This window comes from Mustelus asterias, chromosome 29 (assembly GCF_964213995.1).
Source record: "Mustelus asterias chromosome 29, sMusAst1.hap1.1, whole genome shotgun sequence".
In the NCBI taxonomy this organism is placed as follows: domain Eukaryota; kingdom Metazoa; phylum Chordata; class Chondrichthyes; order Carcharhiniformes; family Triakidae; genus Mustelus; species Mustelus asterias.
In genome coordinates this window covers 1,763,655-1,787,658 of record NC_135829.1, presented here as the reverse complement: position 1 = coordinate 1,787,658, position 24,004 = coordinate 1,763,655, and the positions used below count along the sequence as shown (strand labels likewise).

Below are 24,004 nucleotides of genomic sequence, written 5' to 3'. Positions count from 1 at the left end.
ACCCTGTATCTCAATATCTCAGCCACATTTATACTCCATACTTAAATAAACAGTGTCTTTCACCAGTGTATCCTAACATAATTAACAAACCAGTAACATTCCAATCATAGTCTTTCTGAATTTTGATGCAGGTTAGTATATTTTGACTTTTTGATTCTGCATCTCTTAAAACAAACAGTATTCTCTCATCTTTCTTTATGATTTATCCACTTGAGGTGATATTTTTAATGTCTTGTAAACCCGAACTCCCAGATCTCCTCTTCCAACTTTCCCAATGTGTCACTATTTACTTTTCAACTTTCTAATCAAACTCTACCACCTCACCTTTACTGACAATGGATTTATTTTCTACATTGTCCCCTTGTAGCCTCTTTGGTCTTCAGAATCACTTCTTTTTAACCTTATTATTGTCTGCAAGTTTTAGTCCCATATTCAGAACATTGATGTACAAAGTGAAAAGATGGAATCCCATGGTAGGACAGCCACTTGCAACCATTCTGAGCAACACCTTAACTCAGTCGTGCTTCTCCCTGTAGAATCATTTGGTGCAGAAGAAGCCATTTGATCCATCGAGTCTGCACTGACCCTCTGGCAGAGTATCTTACCTAGGCCCCCTCCCCTGCCCTATCCCTATAACCCCACACATTTACCATGGCTAATCCATCTAACCTACACACCTTGAGGTACTAAGGGGAAATTTAGCATGGCCAATCCACCTTGCCTGCACATCTTTGGGGCTGTGGGAGGAAACCCACACAGACACAGGGAGAACGTGCAAACTCCATACAATCACCCAAGGCCAGAATCGAACCTGGGAGCTTTAAGGCAGCAGTGCTAACCACTGTGCCACGCTAACAAAATCCAATTTGCTACCTTCTGGTTCCATGCCCTTTAATCTTCTTGAATAGCCTCCAGCATGTTATATCTTGGTACAGACTTTCTGCAAGTACAGTGCGGCCCCATTATAATGCGATGGTTGGGGTCCATAAAATGTTATCGTGAAAAAAGCGGGGTCACGCTAAATCGGGGTTCAAGAAAATCAGTGTTCAAACTTACCCAATGTTGACCTAACATCCTAAAACACCCCTATTTGACCTGTTTTTTTGCACGTTTACCATCTGGCAAGTAAACGACCTTTTAATTAAAGAATTCCGCAAATAAATCGTTGTTACAGTAGAAATTAAAACACAAATTCATTTTTAGTAAAGTTTTTTAATAAACAAAACAACAGTTGTATTTCTTTAAAAAGTGATCGAGTGTTCCTTGCTTGACGTTACGGACGATCTCGGCGTCTGTCAGATGCTCATATGTTGGGCATTCGTCGTCAGCAGAGTGCCACAGGTGTAGCTCTTTGCTGCATTCAGACAGCTTCTCTGCCTCACGCACATCTTCCTCTGTGAAGCCGTACAAATCTGGCTCGTCATCATCATCCATGGTGGATTGGCGTGATGAAAAGGCTGGCCCCAGACCCTTTTCCCAGCATTTCTCTACACATGACGAGCTAATTGGTGGAGCATGGTGGAAACAGCGGGGCGAGCGAGATTTGCCAATCATGAGCGGGAAAAAAAAAGGGTCCAATGATTCATCGCGTTATATCCGAATTCGCGCTAAATCGGGGCGCATAAAATTGGGGTTCCTCTGTACATGTAAGTTCATAAGATATAGGAGCAGAATTAGGCCATTCGGCCCATCGGGTTCTCTCCGCCATTCGATCATGGCTGATATGCTCCTCATCCCCATTTTCCTGCCTTCTCCCCATAACCCTTCAGCCCATTACCAATTAAAAATCTGTCTAACTCCTCAAATTTACTCACTGCCCCAGCATCCACTGCACTTTGGGGCAGCGAATTCCACAGATTCACAACCCTTTGGGAGAAGTAGTTTCTCCTCAACTCTATTTTAAATTTGCTGCCCCTTATCCTAAGACTATGACCTCTCGTCCTAGAATGCCCCCCAAGAGGAAGCATCCGCTCCACGTCTACTTTATCCCCACCTTTTATCATGTATACCTCAATGTGATCTCCTCTCATTCTTCTAAATTCCAGAGAGTATCGGCATAAACTGTTCAATCTCTCTTCATATGACAAACCCCTCATACACCACACCCACTGCAGTTCCCAAAAACAATTAAACTGAGCTACAGTTCCTTGTTTTTTTTTCTGGCTTTGTTATTCCTGTGGCTATTGGTGACGCAGTGTCCTCTACACACGTTGGTTAAAACGCTGGGAGAGTTGGGGGGAACATCAGTCAGCCACAATCTATCCCAAATCAGGCCAAGTACATTGCCAATAATATTCTGCAATAGATGCATCATTTCTTCCCCAGCACTTTTAGTTTGCTGATGAACCGTAGGCTCCAAGAGAGCTCTTAAAGTGAAATATTACCTGGAACATACCTTGCATCTAATTGCTATTCACTGAGCTTAACCCTCAGATTGATTTCTCGATATGGCTTGTTAATTCATTTGGGCTTGGTAGCTAGCTGATTAGTATAGAGCAATACCATATTAGAACTCAGGTGTGGGTATCTGTTACTTGGATGTAATTGGATTTTTACTCTTCGTTAACAATGCCTCTGCTGTTTCAACAGGAATGCCCGAAATGCCATGTGACCATTGAGAAGGATGGTGGATGCAATCACATGGTTTGTCGCAATCAGAATTGTAAAGCAGAATTCTGTTGGGTCTGCCTTGGTCCCTGGGAGCCACATGGATCTGCCTGGTTAGTCTTTCGGTCACTCCATTCTTGTACAAAGAAGATCCAATATTTGAATTGTTTTGGGCAGTGGATTATGTGAATTCGAGCTCAGTGACCCGAGTTTGAATCCAGGCGAGGTCTGGAGGTCTCTGCTGTACAAATGGTGTTGTGTCCTGGTTTCAGTACGCGAACACAACTCCAGGTCGAATTGTCATCCACTGAGGTAGCACTCCTATTCCAGTCAATGGAAGGGGGAGGGATGGGCTGAAAGTTATAGTTAAGAACTCAGACTAATTAGTCTATGTGCAGTAGGAAAATGAACCACTTAGTCTATGCAATACATTTGGAAGAAATGAGTCAATGGGTTCAAAGTAGTCAGCAGGTAGGTTTAGTAACATGCCAATCTACTCATGGTATTTCATAGGAGAAAGTTCTGAACTAGCATTGAAAACAAAGGGACCACTTTTGAAGTTAATATTCTATGCATGTTCTGTTATTTTTTCCTCTGGTATTAAAGCTGAATTGAAATTAAGTTTGCACCTCTGTTTTTAGGTACAACTGCAATCGTTACAATGAAGATGACGCCAAGGCTGCAAGGGATGCCCAGGAGGTAAAAGGAGCATTGTGGGGGGTGTGTGGACAAGCCTACAGACCACTAAGCTGTGTACTTGTGGGCATTTCTTGTTGAATCCTCCTATCTTTGAACTGTGTTTAAGATTGTCTTCAAGATCCTTATTAGAGTAGGTAGTTCCAGTTGAGGGACTAGCATGATGGTCTGATTACCTTGTGTTTTGTCAATTCCTTGATTCCTGAAAGGTGATGTTGAAGACTCTGCCCAAGGTTTTGGTGTGTTTGCTCATAGCATTTCTGACGTTTGCTGAGGAGGTCAGCATGGTGCAGTGAGGGGGATGTCAGCAGATCAGTCGACCCTGTGAACTCCATATCCTGTAGCTGTTGTGGAGACCTACGTGCTGCATTGAGAATTCCCCATTGTCATTTTAGTGTTGCACTTGCTTCAGGCTTCAGCAAACTGCTTTACAACCAGTGGATTGCTATTGGAAGTGCCGTTAGTGTTGTGTAGGCAAACACTGCAGCAAAATATATGTAACCATATGGCTCAGTTTTGGATTGTGTAAGTTGTGGGAGTAACAGGAGAATGAAGGCTCTCAACTCTACCAAAAGTGCCATAGCATTTTTTATGTCCGCTTGATCGGGCAAACCGTTATGCTGGTACTCTGGTTATTTACCACTCTGATTAATTTTCTATGCATGTAAACTTGGGGATATGGGCGTCACTGGAAAGATCAGCATTTATTACCCATCCTTGCCATCGAGACAGTCGGTGTGGATCCTTTTAAACCTACCACTTTTGGACTTGAATGCACAACGTTCTGAATCAGGTGGTAATATTAGCAGTTGAACCAAACTACAGTTTTATTTTATTTAATACAAATGAATAAAGCACTTAATTCTCCAAGAGATCTTGCTTCGGACTCATTCATTTTAATACTAAGAAAGTTAGGCTCTGTATTTATTAGTATGCACATCATAAACATAAATAAGTCAAATACTTTTAACTGAACTTCTGCCATCAGACACAGAGTAGCCATTTGGGAGTTTCTGATATCCTTTGGAGCACTGCTCCTTCATCAAGTGAAGGAGCAGCGCTTTGAAAGCTCGTGATACCAAATAAACCTGTTGGACTTCAACCTGGTGTTGTGAGACTTCTTAATGTGCCCACCCCAGTCCAACGCCGGCATCTCCATATCATGGCTGCTTAGAAGAAGTAAGAGTGACTACTCTTCGCATTTCTACTTTAGGACATGGATGAGAGTAAAACGATTGTCACAGTTTTAAATGGTACCAGATGGGATCATAAAGTTACCTTGCTGATAAAATTTAAAAATAAAACTTTTTCCTATTGAAAGCCAAACTACAATAAGTAGAAAGTTATGGGAAGAGTTACAAACAAATTTGCTTGACAGACTGAACTTTCTGCACAGTAGAGATGATTGGAAATTATAGGGCAGATGTTGAAATTTAGCTAAATAACTGAGCATCAGATTGTTTCATTCTCAACCATTCTTATCCAAACCATACAGGCGATCACGCTTGATTTTCCCTGTGTTTTGTATGTTAAACTAGAGACATTTGCACCGACTCTACAGGCTCATTGAGTATCTTTAGCCTGTTTGAGATGGTGAAATTACTGCTGTTTTGTAATCTTCTGACACCATTTTCAGTTTCTTCCTTTTGTATTTCTTTGACAGCGTTCTCGAGCGGCACTCCAGCGGTACCTATTCTACTGCAACCGTTACATGAACCACATGCAGAGCCTGAGGTTTGAGCACAAGCTCTATGCTCAGGTCAAGCAGAAGATGGAGGAAATGCAACAACACAATATGTCTTGGATTGAGGTGCAGTTCCTGAAGAAAGCAGTGGATGTACTATGCCAGTGCCGCGCCACATTAATGTACACTTACGTCTTTGCTTTCTACCTCAGAAAGAACAACCAGTCCATTATCTTTGAGGTAGGCCCTCTTTCCACTGAAAGATACAACTTGTTGTCATTGAAGTTGAGACAATTTTGTCTGTCTATGCAAATGGGGTGCTGACTAATTGTTACTCTGGAAAAGGTAGTTGTTTCAAGGCAACAAAAAATTTTCAGTGTCAAATTAGCCACTTTAAAATTCAGGATGTATGATAGCTTTGCATGCAGCATGACCTGGACTTACACAGGTGATTCATACAGGTAGTGATAGGAACTATAGTGAAATATGACCAAACAGACCCTTTGCTTAGAGTTCAATCCTTCATTCATTTATATTTGTTTTCAAATCTGTTGGAAACAAAGAATCTGATGGGTGTCTAGCCACCTCCCAAAACATCGCATCAGCCTATTACACCACTAATCGACCACCACTTTACACACAACTCGTACTCCAACTCTCTTATCTTTGCCATCATTGACTCCAGTCAAGGTTGTATGCTGCTCCCCTGTGGCAGGAAAGTGGCTTTCCATTTGTGGTCACAAGTTTAGTTTTAGGCACGCCTGAGGTTTTTTATTTCCTGTAGCCTGTGCTGACACATTATATCTGTGCCATGCCTCAACGTCAGAGCATTGAGCAAATTTTGTGTAAATCTTTTCTATTACTAATTGCCATCATTGCTTCCTTGCCGTATCTGATCTGTAGCCTGAGAATGTTGCATCTACTTCAAAGTCTTCTCTTCAAATAGTTTTTGGGTGCTGTCGCAGGCTAAGCAGTATCCCGACGGATGATACCAAATGCATCCCTGCTTCCGACACATCCAGTTTGTCGATGCAGAAATAAGTTGTTCTTTCCCCTGGATAAAAGCAAATTACTGCGGATGCTGGAATCCGAAACCAAAAGAGAAAATGCTGGAAAATCTCAGCAGGCCTGGCAGCATCTGTAGGGAGAGAAAAGAACTGACGTTTCGAGTCCAGATTGACCCTTTGTCAAAGCTCTTTCCCCTTCTGGGGAAATGTGTTTATTTTGTGGAGAATGAGTACAGAGATACCAATTGCCCTGATATGTATCAAGATCAAAATGTCTCGAGTAAAGTTCGTGACCATAGACCTGGAACCTTCGTGTCAAACAGCAGCAGCTTGCATTATGTAGCACCTTTACCCTATTGAAACATTCCGAGCTGCTTCACAGGGACATTATCAAACAATGCTGAACCCAAGGAAATAATATGACAGGTGACCAAAATCCTGCTCAAGGAGGTAGGTTTTAAGGCATGTTTTAAGGAAGGGGGGTGGGGGGGGCGTTTCTGGATTCTTCAAACTCTGATTTCCACACTGGCCCAGAAAGATGGCAAATATCCAGTTTATAGGAACGCTGGTGAGGAAATAACACCACCATTGAGTGGCATTATGTGCTAGTAGCCATTGTTTTGTCATTTGCTAAGTATTGTTTCTTGCCTGTAAATGAAAGTGTGGAAACGTATTACAATAAACCATATTCCAGGTGTGATATAATGCATGGTGTCTCCATCATGGCGAGTTGGGTCTATTGTGAACAGGTGCTAGTGTTGTGCAGATATTCGAAAGACAAAATCTAATTTTGTCTTTCTAATTCAGACTAATTCAGCAATGGGACGTGAGGAATATGTGGAGGCAACACTTGCTTGTTTCGAGTGCTTACCTGGCATTAGTTAGCTTCCTTGGAAATTTTGGTTGGGGCTTGTTTGAGGCCATGGCAGGGTTGTTTGCTTATTATGTTGCAAGGAATGGGCTTGATGGTTTATGCACAGTTTTTTAACAATGAATTTGAATTTCTAAAATGTCTTTCACGACCTCAGGATATTCCAAAGTGTTTTACAACCAATGAAGTACTTTATAAAGTGTGATTGTTGTTGTAATGTAACAGCAGCCGATTTGCACAGAGCGCAAACAACATAGTAATGACCAGATCTTTAGTTGAGGGAACAATGTTGGCCAGGACATCAAAAAAATTCCCCTGCTCTTTTTTGAAAACATGTCATTCGGTCTTTTAGATTCACTTGTGAGGATAGTTGGGGTCTCAGTTTAATACCTTGCTCAGTTTAACATACTGCTGTGAAAGTGAGACTCTGTGTGACTTTGTGCTGAATTATCTGGAATGGACTTGAACCCATTGGATTCAGAGGTGAGAGTGCTGCCCTCTGGGCCATGGCAAACGGAGCAAACTACAACATGCTGGACACACTCAGCCAGTCAGACAGCATCCTTCAAGAGGGAAACAGTTAAATCTTTCAGTTCGATGATCTTTCATCAGAACTAGGGCGAGTTGGAGATGTAATAGGTTTTAAGCAAGGATAGCGATCGTGGAACAAAAAGGAAATGGCAGGACAAGTGGTCAAGGGCAAAGGGGATGATGAGGTACAAACAAAAAATATATATATCTAGAGGTATGAAAAGCAGAATCCTGAACAGCCGCTGCCCAAAAAGTAAAAGAGAATCAAGAGAAAAATCAGAAGCAGCAAGAAAAAGGAAACAAAATGGGTCTGGAGGGTTAACATGAAATTGCTGAGCTGTTGAGTCTGGAAATTGCTGAGCTGTTGAGTCTGGACGCTGTGAAGGATGAGGTGCTTTTCCTCAAACTTGTGTTGAGCTTCATTGAAACTGAAGGAGGCTGCAGTCAAAGATCAAAGCGGGAATCAAAATGGCAAATTAAAATGAAAGCAAAACGCTGTGGATGCTGATAATCTGAATTTAAAACCGAAACTGCTGGAAAAACTCAATAGGTCTGGCAGCATCTGTGAAGGGGAAAAGAGTTAACGTTTCGAGTCCGTATGACTCTTTTCAGATGGCCTATAAAACTGCTAGGTGACTGGAAACGTGGGGCCATGCTTGTGGACCAAAGGGAGGTGTTCCGCAAAGTGATCACCCAATCTGATTGGTCATCTCAATCACAGGGTATTGCATTTCAGCGCACGCTGGTTTACCATCCTGCGAGTCGGATCCTGGATTGATTTATTCCACAGTGATTGCTGCTACTTGAGGATTTAATTAGAGAATCCTTTTCATTTGTTAAATTCAAACATTTCTACCAGTGAAAATAGATAGAAATATTGAGGTAAATAGAATCTGGATGAAGCTGCATTCTATGGGGACATTTCAAAATCTCAAAATGGCTGCAACCATCTTCTTTCTGTGCAATCACTGAACGATATCTCTGCTCTGAAATATCTACAACCCGTTTCTAACCATTGTCAGAGCGCTATCCTGTGACCAGGTATGTATTTACAGGCAGCACTGAACTCTGCGGTGCAAAACAGGCTGGTGTTGCTTCACTCACCCCTGATTCTCCACCAGTTTAACTGCACTTCTCAGTCCGACCCAAATCTAACCTGTTGTTTTTCTAACTGAGGCTGAGTTTGAGGTGCTGTGTTAGAGAATGTCGGCGTTCTTGAAGTTAGATTTTATAGCCTATTTGCTGATTTGTGAGGTGGGCTGGAGTTTAACATGGCAATCTGATAACACGCTCACTTGACTGAGTCAAAGTACCTTCCTATCAGTGTGTGTTTGTGTCAATCTCAATCTGTTCCATGCCGTGTGTTTTTCTCTTGCCAGAACAATCAGGCAGATCTGGAGAATGCAACAGAAGTGCTGTCTGGCTATCTGGAGAGGGACATATCCCAGGACTCTCTGCAAGACATCAAACAAAAAGTACAAGACAAGTACAGGTGGGATGAGATGAGCTTAGTAATTCTGACAAACATCTTCTGTGCTCTCTGACCCACTGCCCCTCCACACCAAATAAATGTGCATTTCGAGGGAGAAGCAGATTTTTTTTTAACTGTCCTGGTGAAACCTACACAGGTTCTTAATGTAGTCTTTTCAAATGAATGCCCTGGCACGCAATTGCTAATATTGTAATAGAAACCGTGTACTTATGATTTTTTTTTCTCCAATAGATGATTGGATTGGACAAAATAAGGCTACCAGTTGTGAGCAATCGCGTTTCCTCTGACCCTCTCATCTCTCATGGGCTCAGCTTTCCCTGCAAAGTGTGCTATTTTTAGCCTAGAAGCAAAGACAGTTCTCTTGCTAGGCCCATCCAGCTCATCGCTGACTGATGATTAAAGCACTGCCTTTTGATGATTTCAGGATGTTGTAGCACGTTGTGAGCTTGACACTTGGCAATTTCAGAAGTGAAAATGATTTACTATTTGGCACTAGAGTCAAGGCAACCAATAATTTTGTGATGTGAAAGGATTTGCCTCTTTCAATAATCATAGCATCTGTCAGACAACGAGTGAGTCCAGCTCTGGAAATTTACGTAGTTAAGATAGTTACTTTCCTCACATGTGAAAGAGAAAGATTTGCATTTCGTAGTATCCCCCTCAAACACTCAAAATGCTTGAGATGCAACAAAATAATCTGGAATGTGATCATTGTTAGGGAAGCAAGTATAGTGTTCATTTTCTGTTCAGTGTACTCCTGGCAGCATCAGTAAGTAATTGACGAGTTCATCTTTATTCATTCATGGGACGTGGGTGTCACTGGCTGGGCCAGCATTTATTGCCCGTCCCTAGTTCCCTTGGAGGGCAGTTGAGAGTCAACCACATTGCTATGGTTCTGGAGTCACATGTAGGCCAGACTAGGTAAGAACGGTAGATTTCCTTCCCTAAAGGACATTAGTGAACCTGATGGGTTTTTTCCGACAATCGACAATGGTTTTCATGGTCATCAGATTCGTAATTCCAGATTATTTTTATTGAATTCAAATTCCACCATCTGTTGTGGCGGGATTCGAACCCAGGTCCCCAGAACATGAGCTGAGTTTCAGGATTAATATTCTAACGATAATACCACTAGGCCATCGCCTCCCCATCTGATTCTGGTGATATTAATTGAGGGAGTGTTGCCAGAACACTGTCTCAGACAATGGAATCCCTAACATGAGATGCTCAGGCTGCTGGTGTTTCTTACAGTGCAGGGCTCCCCCAGTGTTCGAGTATCAGCCTAAACGATGCACAAAAAGACCTGGAAATGGGTTTGATTCCTGGCTTGGGTCACTGTCTGTGTGGACTTTGCACATTCTCCTCGTGTCTGCGTGGGTTTCCTCCCACAGTCCAAAGATGTGCGGGTTAGGTTGATTGGCCATGCTAAAATTGCCCCTTAGTGTCCTGAGATGCGTAGGTTAGAGGGATTGGTGGGTAAATATGTAGGAATAAGGGGTAGGGCCTGGGTGGGATTGTGGTCGGTGCAGACTCGATGGGCCAAATGGCCTCCTGCACTGTAGGGTTTCTATGATTTCTATGAAATCTGCTAAGTGTGTTATCAACAGAGCTGAACTGGACAAAAGTTGATAAAGTTTGTGACCCTTTATCTCTCGATTTATGAAATGTGCCTGTTAAACCTTAGATTTCAGCGTGAGTTAATCCTAGTTAACCTGTTTGATCTTTCCTTTGGTGTCTTGTTGCTGTAGACTTAAAGCTTCTACTATATACAGTGTCTGTCAAATGATGCTAACCCCTTTTCCTTTTCTTTATCTGTTGGGATTTTCTGCATCAATCAGCTCCACTGTGGTGACTGGGCCTATTTAATGTAAAGTCTTGGAGCAGAATAACCACTACTAGTTGCCTTAGACATAGAATCCCTGCAATGAGAAACAGGCCACTCAGCCCATAAAATCTGCAGTGACTCATCTGACTTCGGTGATCATGACGGTGACTCATCTTACCCAGAGCTTATCCCCGTAACCCCATATATTTACCTCACTAATCACCCATATCTTGGGACACTAAGGGAATTTAGCATGCAGACCTTTGGACTGTGGGAGGAAACTGGAGCACCTGGAGAAAACCCACACAGACACAAGGAGAAACAGACAGTGACCCAAGGCTGGAATTGAACCCAAGTCTCCGGCGCTGTGAGGCAGCAAAGTTTATTTATTAGTCAGAAGTGAGGCTTACATTAATACTGCAATGAAGTTACTGTGAAATTTTCCTAGTCGCCACACTCCGGCGCCTGTTCGGGTCAATGCACCTAACCAGCACGTCTTTCAAACTGGGAGGAAACCAGAGCATCCGGAGGAAACCCACACAGACACAGGGAGAACATGCAAACACCACACACAGTGTGTGTGACCTGAGGCTGGAATTGAACCCAGGTCCCTGGCACTGAGGCAACAGTGCTAATCACTGTGCCACCGTGCCACCCCAAGTATTTGGATTTTTGACCTGTGTGTCTTAACTTTTAAATATGCTTTATTCACCTTTTATCTAACCTGGGTTTCGTGAATCTATACTTGCCGACCATTTCCTGTCATTTTAACCCTGAAAGATCAGCATATTTATCCTCTGATTTTTATAGTCTGCAGAACTCTGCATTTATTTTCCACTGTTCTAAAAGCTTCAAACCCTTGAGTACTCCCTTCTCAAAGTATCTGATAGACTTAGGCTTTTTGATCTCTATGTCCACCTCCCCCCTCCCCTTGCTTTCTTGGGCCTCTTTTTGAAGTCTGGATTTCTCCCTCCATCATCAAAGTGCTGAGGGAGGCCTCAGCCTGAAGCCTTTAGCCTTTTACTTTAGATGGCTGACTAACCTGCTGTGTCTGACTTAGACTTGCTGTTCTGGTCTCTCCATCAGATACTGTGAGAGCCGGAGGAAGGTGTTGCTACAGCATGTGCACGAAGGCTACGAGAAAGACCTTTGGGAGTATATCGAGGACTGAGGCTCAGCTTGCAATGAACTGTCAACCCGTTAGCAACAGAGTGCTGATGCAAATAAAGTGGGCGGCACTGGCCCTTGCAGATACTGCTGGAGTTCTACCCTACTTTTTGTTAATGGAAAGTTTAAGTAAATTATATTGTAATAAAAAAGTAGATAAAACCACAAAATGTACAACAGTATTGTAAGTGGATGAAGGGTATGACACACTAAAAACCCTCCAACTTTAATCTGTAATGTAGCTACATTCTGAGAGCTGAACCATTTTCTGTTTCCTTTCATTTATTCATTTTCTCTGTGTAGTAATTGAACTGAAACTGTTTTGACCTGGCTCCTCTTTTCCAGCCAGACATTAATTGTATGTAGGTTCCCTGTTTGTGAATGTTGATTGGCTAACTGTAAGGCAGCGCTCTGGGGGATATCTTTGTATATGACTTTTAAAAGGAGGACACAGTATTTTTCAAATTGTATATAGCGCATATGCATGGTTGAGCGAGAGCAAGCGTGGCATGTGTTTGCATAATGTTTAATTACAAAAAATATTTATTCTTTAAAAACCTTCAAGAATATGTATATTTGCTGTGCAGTTTCTTTAGGTTTGCTAACCTTTGACCTCAACGCTGTTAGTGGAATGTGAATTTAATTTTCTGCCTTTTCTGCTTTTTTTAAAAAAAAACAAGTTTTTACCTTGTAATTTTCCATAGTACTAGTTGTAGACTCGAGCTGAAATCTGGTGGTGTCGAGTTTTCCTGATACTCGCCCTCTGCTCCTTCCCCGCCCCGTCATTTGTCATTGCTGCTTTTCTACCCTGCTGCATCTTCTAGCTAATGACCGTCCCCTCCTGCCAGCTTCAGCAGAAGCTCTCCGTACTTTCCATTTCTTTACTGTATAAAAAAATTTTTAAAAAATACCCGTAAAATTGTACAGATCTCGTCAGACAATAGGAGCGGTACAGGTAGCTAACATTTGGAAGAGAACAGCACCCAGCTTGTGTGTCTCTCTCTCTCTCTCTCTCTTCCCCCCTCTTCTCCCCCCCCCCCCCCCCCCCCTTTACACCTCCACTGTCCTGAGTGTTAATGGCTGCTGTCCTTGCTGTGCTCTGCCTGTGTGTTGCTATCCCAGCATATAGAAGTTAGGGTTGAAGGATCATTGCTCGGTGGGGCTAAGTGAAAGATGGACTGCTACGTTCTAAACTGGCAACCAACTCGAGCTGCAAGTAATAGTTTTGTTCTATTTCACCATTAAATTGGTTGTATATATCAAAGCGAAGGTTGTCTGAAGTTAAGACCTAGCACTGGGTTCCTTAGCCCCACACTCATTGCTGTGGATTTTTTTGTGGTTTTTTTTTCCTTTTGTTGCACTGGGACAATGTATTGTCATTCTCAAACGTTGAAAGATTTGTAGCTGTAATGGATGAATCCATGACAAACTTACACAATTGTAAAGCTTGAATACTGCAAAGCATTTACTGACGATAAAGGTTTAATTTGGGTATCCCTTGCGTGTCGTCCAGTGCATTTGAGGTGGGGGTCAGCAATGAGTCGTGCACAAATGCTACTGACAAGCATGTATGTAATTTCTCAGGCATCCTGTGATTTGCAGCACTCCAACACATCTAATATGGCATGGCCAGCAGTTTTGATTGCAAGTAGTAAAACGATGTGAAGCTTTTCCATTGTTCCCTCTGCACGTTCTTCTATGATGTGGAGTTGCCAGCGTTGGACTAGGGTAGGCACAGTAAGAAGTCTCTCAACAGGTTGAAGTCCAACAGGTTTATCTGGTAGCACGAGCTTTCGGAGTGCCACTCCATCAGGTGAGCGCCCTGATGAAGGAGCGACAGTCTGAAAGCTCGTGCTACCAAATAAACCTGTTGGACTTTAACCTGGTCATGAGACTACTTATTGCACGTCTTTCTACAAAGAGGAAGGGTCTTGGTTTATTTAAATATAGGATTGGAAGAGCTTATGCCATGGACTGCTCAGCAGCTACTTAGTGGTGTTGCTGCCTTCAGGTTGAGCTGGTCAGTGGTCTTTTTGTTTCTTTCCCTCAACCCCAAGCTGGTACCGTCTGAACCTCTGCCCAGCTGGCATCATGGTTAGTAAAATGACTTGCCTTTCTTAAGGCAAGAGTCTCTCATTCTGATTCAGTCATTTGTCGGGGAGTCACTGGGTTTTGCTGTGCATTCACAGTGCAGACTACTGTAATCTTGGCAGAAGCTGTTCTGCACATTCTTGCAGGAGGGAAGAAAGGAACTGTCAAAGTATTGATAAATGTACTTTCCGGTGACCGGATGGTGAGTGGAGACACTCTGGTTTAACCATATCACAGCAGGAAGCTGAATTTCACAGCTGGTTGAAGCCACTGGCCCCAGTTCCTGGTTTCTACAGAACTCCTGGCTGTTTCCAAACCAAAGGCTCTGCAAGCTAACTCTAAACGTATGTACACATTGTAGAGTGACCCACAGTCATCGCTGGCACTTTGATTCAATCTCTGCTTATTAATTTGTAAGCAGGAGTAAAGAACACTTCTATTTGGGCACTTGTGTAGTGAGTTAGCAACTTGCGTAAATAATTTTAATGACAGCCCATACAGCCAACATTAATTTAAATTAGGAAATGCATTGATTTTTTGCCTCATTGCTTCAGAGATCTGTTGTTGTAACAGGTATGTTAATCTGCCTTTGATGTTTTAGGTAGAGCAGGCACTCTACTGATGGTACAACAATTTTAAGTTGCAAAAGGATTGTTTGGTTTTGTGGGTTGATTCCCTTTTTAAAAGCACCTTACCCTAAAAGCCTTTTCTGCCAACTACTCTGGAAGAAATTCTTCTTGATTTAGTTTGGTGGGTGGAGCAACATTGTAAATCCTGTTGGGTTCCTCCTTTTAATGTATTCTCCTTTCAGCCAGGTCAGAACAGTTACTGAACGATTATCATATACAGTATAGGGTTAATGCATCACACTTGTGTGCTGGCCTAATATGCTGTACTGATTACATGCCTACTTAGCACCAACACAGTGACATTTTAAACCCAATAAATGCACTTTTGACATGAGGAACAAATGCTTTCTAATTTTACTGAATTTCAATTTATTATTAAACACATTTATAGAATGCAAATTTGCTTTGAGGAATTAAGGATATAATTGTTGAAGAATGGAGGAAGAAAGCTGAGGTTCAGGAAAGGGTTAAAGTAATGCTGGTCCTTAAGCTTTAATCTTAATACACTGCTTTCATTGCTAAGTGCAGGTATCTGATACATTTAGTTCGAGGTGAATTTTAATGACAGCTTGCAGTTGTAGGAAAATATTCTAAAGCATAATGTTGGCATTAAGTCACGTTCCAATGTGTGATTTTGAGGAAGATTTTAGGACGATGACCAAAAAGTTGGTTAGAGATTAGTTTGAAGGGAGGGTCTTTAAGATGTAGAGTTTGGGGAAGGAATGAGCATTGGGCCTAGATGGCTGATGGTACTAGTGCTGGGGTGAAGGAGGGTTTGGGAATGCACGAGGCCAGAGTTATAGCAAGTTGTAAAAATATTGAGTAATTTTTGGAGACTGAATCCTCCCAGGTTTGATTTGAGGCAGTAGAGGCTCAGGCAGGAAAGTGGAGTGAAGGCCATCTCAGATGAGCCATTTTTGTAAGGAGCCAAATGGCCTAGTCCTATTCGGAGCCACCTTGCTATCCCAGGAGCAATACAATTATGCTGGAATTCTGACATGGAAACACAAAATGCAGTATACGTGCTGATCAGACAGTATCTGTAGAAGAACAGTTACCATTTCATGTTGATGACCTTTCATTAGAATTGGAAAATGTTAAAGATGCGACAGGTTTTAAGCAATTGGATGGGGAGGACAAAAGGGGAGGCCTGTGATAACGGTACATTATAGAAGTAATTGAACAACCAAAAGGATGGTGCAAGGAGGTGGAAATAGGACAAGAAAGAAAAGATGTTTAAAGGAGGTGTCAATGGTAATAATAGATTCATTACCAACAGCTGCAATCACAACAAAATGTGAACAGTGATAATTAAATCAAATTGTTGAATTCAGAAGTCTGTAAAATTCCTAATCAAAAGATTAACTGCTTTTTCTCAAGATGTTGTTTTGAATGCTGCAGTAGGCCAAGATTGTAGAGGGAGTGAGCAGAACATTATAGTCACAACCAGAGGCTCAGGATCATGCTTGTGGACTGAATCACCTGTGTTTAGTCTTTCCAGCATGGAGGAGGCCACACTTTGATCAGTGAATGCAATGTAATAAAAGAATTACAAGAGGGAGGTGGGAGCAGAAAATGGGCAGCGAGATGCAGTGGGAAGGGACATTGGGGGCTGATTGAGAGGTGACCAGGGTGCTGGGGAGAGAATGGTGCTTTTGGAAACCTGATTGGTGGTGGTTGACATGTTGGAAATGGAGGACGATTCATTGAATTTGCAGGTTGGTGGATCCTGAACCTGAGAACAAGGGAACCTTATCAAGTTTCTGGGAGAAGGGGGAGAGCATTGGTGGCACAGTGGTTAACACTGCTGCCTCAGCACCAGGGACCCAGGTTCAATTCCAACCTTGGGTCACTGTGTGGAGTTTGCACATTCTCCATGTCTGCATGGGTTTCCTCCCACAGTCCAAACGTGTGCGGGTTAACATAGAACAGTACAGCACAGAACAGGCCCTTCGGCCCACGATGTTGTGCCGAGCTTTATCTGAAACCAAGATCAAGCTATCCCACTCCCTATCATCCTGGTGTGCTCCATGTGCCTATCCAATAACCGCTTAAATGTTCCTAAAGTGTCTGACTCCACTATCACTGCAGGCAGTCCATTCCACACCCCAACCACTCTCTGCGTAAAGAACCTACCTCTGATATCCGTCCTGTATCTCCCACCACGAACCCTATAGTTATGCCCCCTTGTAATAGCTCCATCCACCCGAGGAAATAGTCTTTGAACGTTCTATCCCCTTCATCATTTTATACACCTCTATTAAGTCTCCCCTCAGCCTCCTCCGCTCCAGAGAGAACAGCCCTAGCTCCCTCAACCTTTCCTCATATGACCTACCCTCCAAACCAGGCAGCATCCTGGTAAATCTCCTCTGCACTCTTTCCAGCACTTCCACATCCTTCTTATAGTGAGGTGACCAGAACTGCACACAATATTCCAAATGTGGTCTCACCAAGGTCCTGTACAGTTGCAGCATAACCCCACGGCTCTTAAACTCCAACCCCCTGTTAATAAAAGCTAACACACTATAGGCCTTCTTCACAGCTCTATCCACTTGACTGGCAACCTTTAGAGATCTGTGGATATGGACCCCAAGATCTCTCTGTTCCTCCACAGTCTTCAGAACCCTACCTTTGACCCTGTAATCCACATTTAAATTAGTCCTACCAAAATGAATCACCTCACATTTATCAGGGTTAAACTCCATTTGCCATTTTTCAGCCCAGCTTTGCATCCTATCTATGTCTCTTTGCAGCCTACAACAGCCCTCCACCTCATCCACTACTCCACCAATCTTGGTGTCATCAGCAAATTTACTGATCCACCCTTCAGCCCCCTCCTCTAAGTCATTAATAAAAATCACAAAGAGCAGAGGACCAAGCACTGATCCCTGCGGCACACCGCTAGCAACCTGCCTCCAATCCGAAAATTTTCCATCGACCACCACCCTCTGTCTTCGGTCAGACAGCCAGTTACCTATCCAATCGGCCAACTTTCCCTCTATCCCACACCTCCTCACTTTCATCATAAGCCGACCATGGGGGACCTTATCAAACGCCTTACTAAAATCCATGTATATGACATCAACTGCCCTACCTTCATCAACACACTTAGTTACCTCCTCAAAAAATTCTATCAAATTTGTGAGGCACGACTTGCCCTTCACGAATCCGTGCTGACTATCTCGGATTAATCCGCATCTTTCTAAATGGTCGTAAATCCCATCCCTAAGGACCCTTTCCATCAATTTACCAACCACCGAAGTAAGACTAACCGGTCTATAATTACCAGGGTCATTTCTATTCCCTTTCTTAAACAGAGGAACAACATTCGCCATTCTCCAGTCCTCTGGCACCATCCCCGTGGACAGCGAGAACCCAAAGATCAACGCCAAAGGCTCTGCAATCTCATCCCTTGCCTCCCACAGAATCCTAGGATACATTTCATCAGGCCCAGGGGACTTATCGACCTTCAGTTTATTCAAAACTGCCAAGACATCCTCCCTCCGAACATCTATTTCCTCCAGCCTATTAGCCTGTAACACCTTCTCTTCCTCAAAAACATGGCCCCTCTCCTTGGTGAACACTGAAGAAAAGTATTCATTCATCACCTCGCCTATCTCTACTGCCTCCATACACAAGTTCCCACTACTGTCCTTGACCGGCCCTAACCTCACCCTGGTCATTCTTTTATTCCTCACATAAGAGTAAAAAGCCTTGGGGTTTTCCTTGATCCGACCCGCCAAGGACTTCTCATGTCTCCTCCTAGCTCTCCTAAGCCCCTTTTTCAGCTCATTCCTTGCTAACTTGTAACCCTCAATCGAGCCATCTGAACCTTGTTTCCTCATCCCTACATCAGCTTCCCTCTTCCTTTTCACAAGACATTCCACCTCTTTCGTGAACCATGGTTCCCTCACTCGGCCATTTCCTTCCTGCCTGACAGGAACATACCTATCAAGGACATCCAGTATTTGTTCCTTGAAAAAGTTCCACTTTTCATTAGTTCCTTTCTCTGACAGTTTCTGTTCCCAACTTATGCCCCCTAATTCTTGCCTAATCGCATCATAATTACCCCTCCCCCAATTGTAAACCTTGCCCTGCCGTACGGCCCTATCCCTCTCCATTGCAATAACAAAAGACACCGAATTGTGGTCACTACCTCCAAATTGCTCTCCCACAACCAAATCTAACACTTGGCCCGGTTCATTTCCCAGTACCAAATCCAATGTGGCCTCACCTCTATTCGGCCCATCCACATATTGTGTCAGGAAACCCTCCCGCACACACTGCACAAAAACTGCCCCATCCAAACTATTTGACCTACAAAGGTTCCAATCAATATTTGGAAAGTTAAAGTCCCCCATGACAACTACCCTGTGACCCCCACACATATCCATAATCTGCTTAGCAATTTCTTCCTCCACATCTCTATTACTATTTGGGGGCCTATAGTAAACTCCTAGCAACGTGACCGCTCCTTTCCTATTTCTAACTTCAGCCCATATTACCTCAGTGTGCAGATCCCCCACGAAGTGCCTTTCCGCAGCCGTTAAACTATCCTTGATTAACAATGCCACTCCTCCACCTCTTTTACCAGCTTCCCTACACTTAGTGAAACATCTATACCCCGGAACGTCCACCAACCATTCCTGTCCTTGTTCTACCCACGTCTCCGTAATGGCCACAACATCGTAGTCCCAAGTACCAATCCACGCCCCAAGTTCATCTACCTTGTTCCGGATGCTCCGGAACAAGGTAGATGTTAGGTTGATTGGCCATGTTAGGTTGATTGGCCATGTTAAATTGATGTTAGGTTGATTGGCCATGTTAAATTGATGTGGAGATGCCGGCGTTGGACTGGGGTAAACAGTAAGAAGTTTAACAACACCAGGTTAAAGTCCAACAAGTTTATTTGGTAGCAAAAGCCACACTCACCTGAAGAAGGGGCTTGGAGCTCCGAAAGCTTGTGTGGCTTTTGCGACCAAATAGACCTGTTGGACTTTAACCTGGTGTTGTTAAACTTTTGACCATGGTGTTGGGGATTATCAGGGTAAATATGTGGGATTATGGTAATAGGACCTGGGTGGGATTGTGGTTGGTGCAGACTTGATGGGCTGAATGGCCGCCTGCACAGTAGGGATTCTATGATTATAGCAGGTTGATAGTTCTGCTATTGTTGGGTGGAGGTGAAAATTATGGTTGAAGAAAAAGGAAGATGTAGATCAGTGCAAGTGGTTAGCAGTTAAACATACAAAATAAGAGCAGAAGTAGGCCCTTTGGCTGCTCTAGCCTGCTCCACCAATCAATAAGATCATAGCTAATCTGTTTGGATTTTGAATTTCACATTCCTATCTACCCTGGCCGATAAGGGTTACACGGTGGTTAGCACTGCTGCCTCACAGCTCCAGGGATCCGGGTGACTGTGGATTTGCATGTTCTCCCTGAGTCTGTGGATTTCTTCTGGTTTCCCCATTCAGTCCAAAGGTGGGCAGCTTAGGTGGATTGGCCGTGGTAAGTAAATGTGCAGGGTTATGGGGATAGGGTAGAATGTTCTTTTGGAGAGTTAATGTAGACTCAATGGGCTGCAGGGATTCTATCCTTTGAATACTTGTCAGTGGTCAGTCAGCAATCAATGGTGTGGTGGTTGTAAGTCTGTCGTCAGCAATCATAGAAACACAGAAAATAGGAGCAGGCGTAGGCCATTCAGCCCTTTGAGTCATGGTTTGTCAGTAGTTGGTCAATGGTCAGCAATTAGGGGTGGTGGTGGTGAGGGCAGTAATCTGGCAGCAGCTAGGTGTCAGCATGGCAGTGGGCAATGATCTGATAGTGATTTAGCAGTGGGCACCATGGCAATGGACAGTAGTTTGGCAGAGTTTAGTATGGCAGTGGACATTAGTCAGCGTAGCAGTGGTCTGGCTGTCAAGTGTTGAGCCTGACAGGCAGTGGTCAGTCAGGGCAGTGGACGATGGGTGGTCAGCGAGGTCAGTGGACAGGTGGTCAGTCAGCGCAGTGGACGGGGTCAGTCAGGGTGGTGGTCAGTCAGGGGGTCTGGTAGTGGTCAGTCAGGACAGTGGCCGGCGAGGTCGGTCAGGACGGGGAGTTGGAGTCAGTTGAAGCCAGGGTCTCGCGGCGGCGTGTTTACGTCACAAGGGGCGGTGCGGCAGGAAGGTCCCGGATGTTGATGCGGAGACTCAATGGCGGCGGAGCGGGTGAGAGACAGAGAGTGAGGGAGACACACTGACAAGACACACTGACTGACAGACAGAGAGTGAGACACTGTGTGTGGGGTGTAGAGGGAGGGGAGCCGCGGGCCGCTCCGCACTTTGCGCCCGTAGCTCCCAAGCCGCCGTTGCCGGGGGGACGGGGTTGCCCATAGCAACGGCAACTGGAGTGGGAATGCAGGCACAGGAAGATCCCACTGACAGCGCTGTGATCGGCTTATCTGATTGGTCAACTTTATATCGACTCTAGGAAAAACATCCCTTTCTCTTCCAACGGCTGGGGACAGTGTGGCACTCCCTCAGTACTGACCCTCTGACAGTGCAGCACTCCCTCAGTACTGACCCTCTGACAGTGCAGCACTCCCTCAGTACTGACCCTCTGACAGTGCAGCACTCCCTCAGTACTGACCCTCTGACAGTGCAGCACTCCCTCAGTACTGACCCTCTGACAGTGCGGCACTCCCTCAGTACTGACCCTCTGACAGTGCAGCACTCCCTCAGTACTGACCCTCTGACAGTGCGGCACTCCCTCAGTACTGACCCTCTGACAGTGCAGCACTCCCTCAGTACTGACCCTCTGACAGTGCAGCACTCCCTCAGTACTGACCCTCTGACAGTGCGGCACTCCCTCAGTACTGACCCTCTGACAGTGCAGCACTCCCTCAGTACTGACCCTCTGACAGTGCGGCACTCCCTCAGTACTGACCCTCTGACAGTGCAGCACTCCCTCAGTACTGACCCTCTGACAGTGCAGCACTCCCTCAGTACTGACCCTCTGACAGTGCGGCACTCCCTCAGCACTGACCCTCTGACAGTGCGGCACTCCCTCAGCACTGACCCTCTGACAGTGCAGCACTCCCTCAGCACTGACCCTCTGACAGTGCGGTACTCCCTCAGTACTGACCCTCTGACAGTGCGGTACTCCCTCAGTACTGACCCTCTGACAGTGCGGCACTCCCTCAGCACTGACCCTCTGACAGTGCGGCACTCCCTCAGCACTGACCCTCTGACAGTGCGGCACTCCCTCAGTACTGACCCTCTCACAGTGCGGCACTCCCTCAGCACTGACCCTCTGACAGTGCAGCACTCCCTCAGCACTGACCCTCTGACAGTGCGGCACTCCCTCAGTACTGACCCTCCCTCAGTACTGACCCTCTGACAGTGCGGCACTCCCTCAGCACTGACCCTCTGACAGTGCAGCACTCCCTCAGTACTGACACTCTGACAGTGCGGCACTCCCTCAGCACTGACCCTCTGACAGTGCAGCACTCCCTCAGCACTGACCCTCTGACAGTGCGGCACTCCCTCAGTACTGACCCTCTGACAGTGCAGCACTCCCTCAGTACTGATCCTCTGACAGTGCAGCACTCCCTCAGCACTGACCCTCTGACAGTGCGGCACTCCCTCAGTACTGGCCCTCTGACAGTGCGCCAGTCCCTCAGTACTGACCCTCTAACAGTGCTCCAGTCCCTCAGTACTGACCCTCTAACAGTGCGGCACTCCCTCAGTACTGACCTTCTGACAGTACAGCACTCCCTCAGCACTGACCCTCTGACAGTGCGGCACTCCCTCAGCACTGACCCTCTGACAGTGCGGCACTCCCTCAGTCCTGAACCTCCGAGAGTGCAGCACTCCCTCAGTACTGACCCTCTGACAGTGCAGCACTCCCTCAGCACTGACCCTCTGACAGTGCGGCACTCCCTCAGTACTGGCCCTCTGACAGTGCGCCAGTCCCTCAGTACTGACCCTCTAACAGTGCGGCACTCCCTCAGTACTGACCTTCTGACAGTACAGCACTCCCTCAGCACTGACCCTCTGACAGTGCGGCACTCCCTCAGCACTGACCCTCTGACAGTGCGGCACTCCCTCAGCACTGACCCTCTGACAGTGCGGCACTCCCTCAGTCCTGAACCTCCGAGAGTGCAGCACTCCCTCAGTACTGACCCTCTGACAGTGCAGCATTCCCTCAGCACTGACCCTCTGACAGTGCGGCGCTCCCTCAGTACTAACCCTTTGACAGTGCGGCACTCCCTCAGTACTGACCCTCTGACAGTGCGCCAGTCCCTCAGTACTGACCCTCTGACAGTGTGGCACTCCCTCAGCACTGACCCTCTGACAGTGCGGCACTCCCACAGTACTGACCCTCTGACAGTGCGGCACTCCCTCAGCACTGACCCTCTGACAGTGCAGCACTCCCTCAGTACTGACCCTCTGACAGTGCGGCACTCCCTCAGCACTGACCCTCTGACACTGCAGCACTCTCTCAGTACTGACCCTCTGACAGTGCAGCACTCCCTCAGTACTGACTCATTGACAGTGCGGCACTCCCTCAGCACTGACCCTCTGACATTGCGGCACTCCCTCAGTTCTGACCCTCTGACAGTGCGGCACTCCCTCAGTACTGACTCATTGACAGTGCGGCACTCTCTCAGCACTGACCCTCTGACATTGCGGCACTCCCTCAGTACTGACCCTCTGACAGTGAGGCACTCCCTCAGTACTGACCCTCTGACAGTGCAGCACTCTCTCAGTACTGACACTCTGACAGTGCAGCACTCCCTCAGTACTGACTCACTGACGGTGCGGCACTCCCTCAGTACTGACCCTCTGACAGTGCGGCACTCTCTCAGCACTGACCCTCTGACAGCGGCACTCCCTCAGTACTGACCCTCTGACAGTGCGGCACTCCCTCAGTACTGACCCTCCCTCAGTACTGACCCTCTGACAGTGCGGCACTCCCTCAGCACTGACCCTCTGACAGTGCAGCACTCCCTCAGTACTGACACTCTGACAGTGCGGCACTCCCTCAGCACTGACCCTCTGACAGTGCAGCACTCCCTCAGCACTGACCCTCTGACAGTGCGGCACTCCCTCAGTACTGACCCTCTGACAGTGCAGCACTCCCTCAGTACTGATCCTCTGACAGTGCAGCACTCCCTCAGCACTGACCCTCTGACAGTGCGGCACTCCCTCAGTACTGGCCCTCTGACAGTGCGCCAGTCCCTCAGTACTGACCCTCTAACAGTGCTCCAGTCCCTCAGTACTGACCCTCTAACAGTGCGGCACTCCCTCAGTACTGACCTTCTGACAGTACAGCACTCCCTCAGCACTGACCCTCTGACAGTGCGGCACTCCCTCAGCACTGACCCTCTGACAGTGCGGCACTCCCTCAGTCCTGAACCTCCG

At 45.7% G+C, this 24,004-nt stretch overlaps 2 protein-coding genes across 2 annotated transcripts in view; both read left to right on the top strand.

The window, feature by feature from the left end:
• The window catches only part of LOC144480459 (E3 ubiquitin-protein ligase ARIH1), a 68,684-nt gene extending 55,310 nt beyond the window's left edge, over positions 1-13,374 (top strand). The window contains exons 10-14 of the mRNA XM_078199903.1: positions 2,590-2,720; positions 3,249-3,306; positions 4,967-5,227; positions 8,776-8,888; positions 11,800-13,374. Of these exons, the coding sequence (XP_078056029.1) occupies positions 2,590-2,720; positions 3,249-3,306; positions 4,967-5,227; positions 8,776-8,888; positions 11,800-11,884 (648 nt within the window). The 3' untranslated portion in view covers positions 11,885-13,374. The remainder of the gene's footprint in view (positions 1-2,589; positions 2,721-3,248; positions 3,307-4,966; positions 5,228-8,775; positions 8,889-11,799) is intronic.
• Positions 13,375-20,757: 7,383 nt separating this feature from the next.
• bbs4 (Bardet-Biedl syndrome 4) overlaps positions 20,758-24,004 on the top strand; it is a 56,795-nt gene continuing 53,548 nt past the window's right edge. Inside the window, exon 1 of the mRNA XM_078199899.1 lies at positions 20,758-20,806. The gene's annotated coding sequence lies outside the window, so the exon portion shown is untranslated. The remainder of the gene's footprint in view (positions 20,807-24,004) is intronic.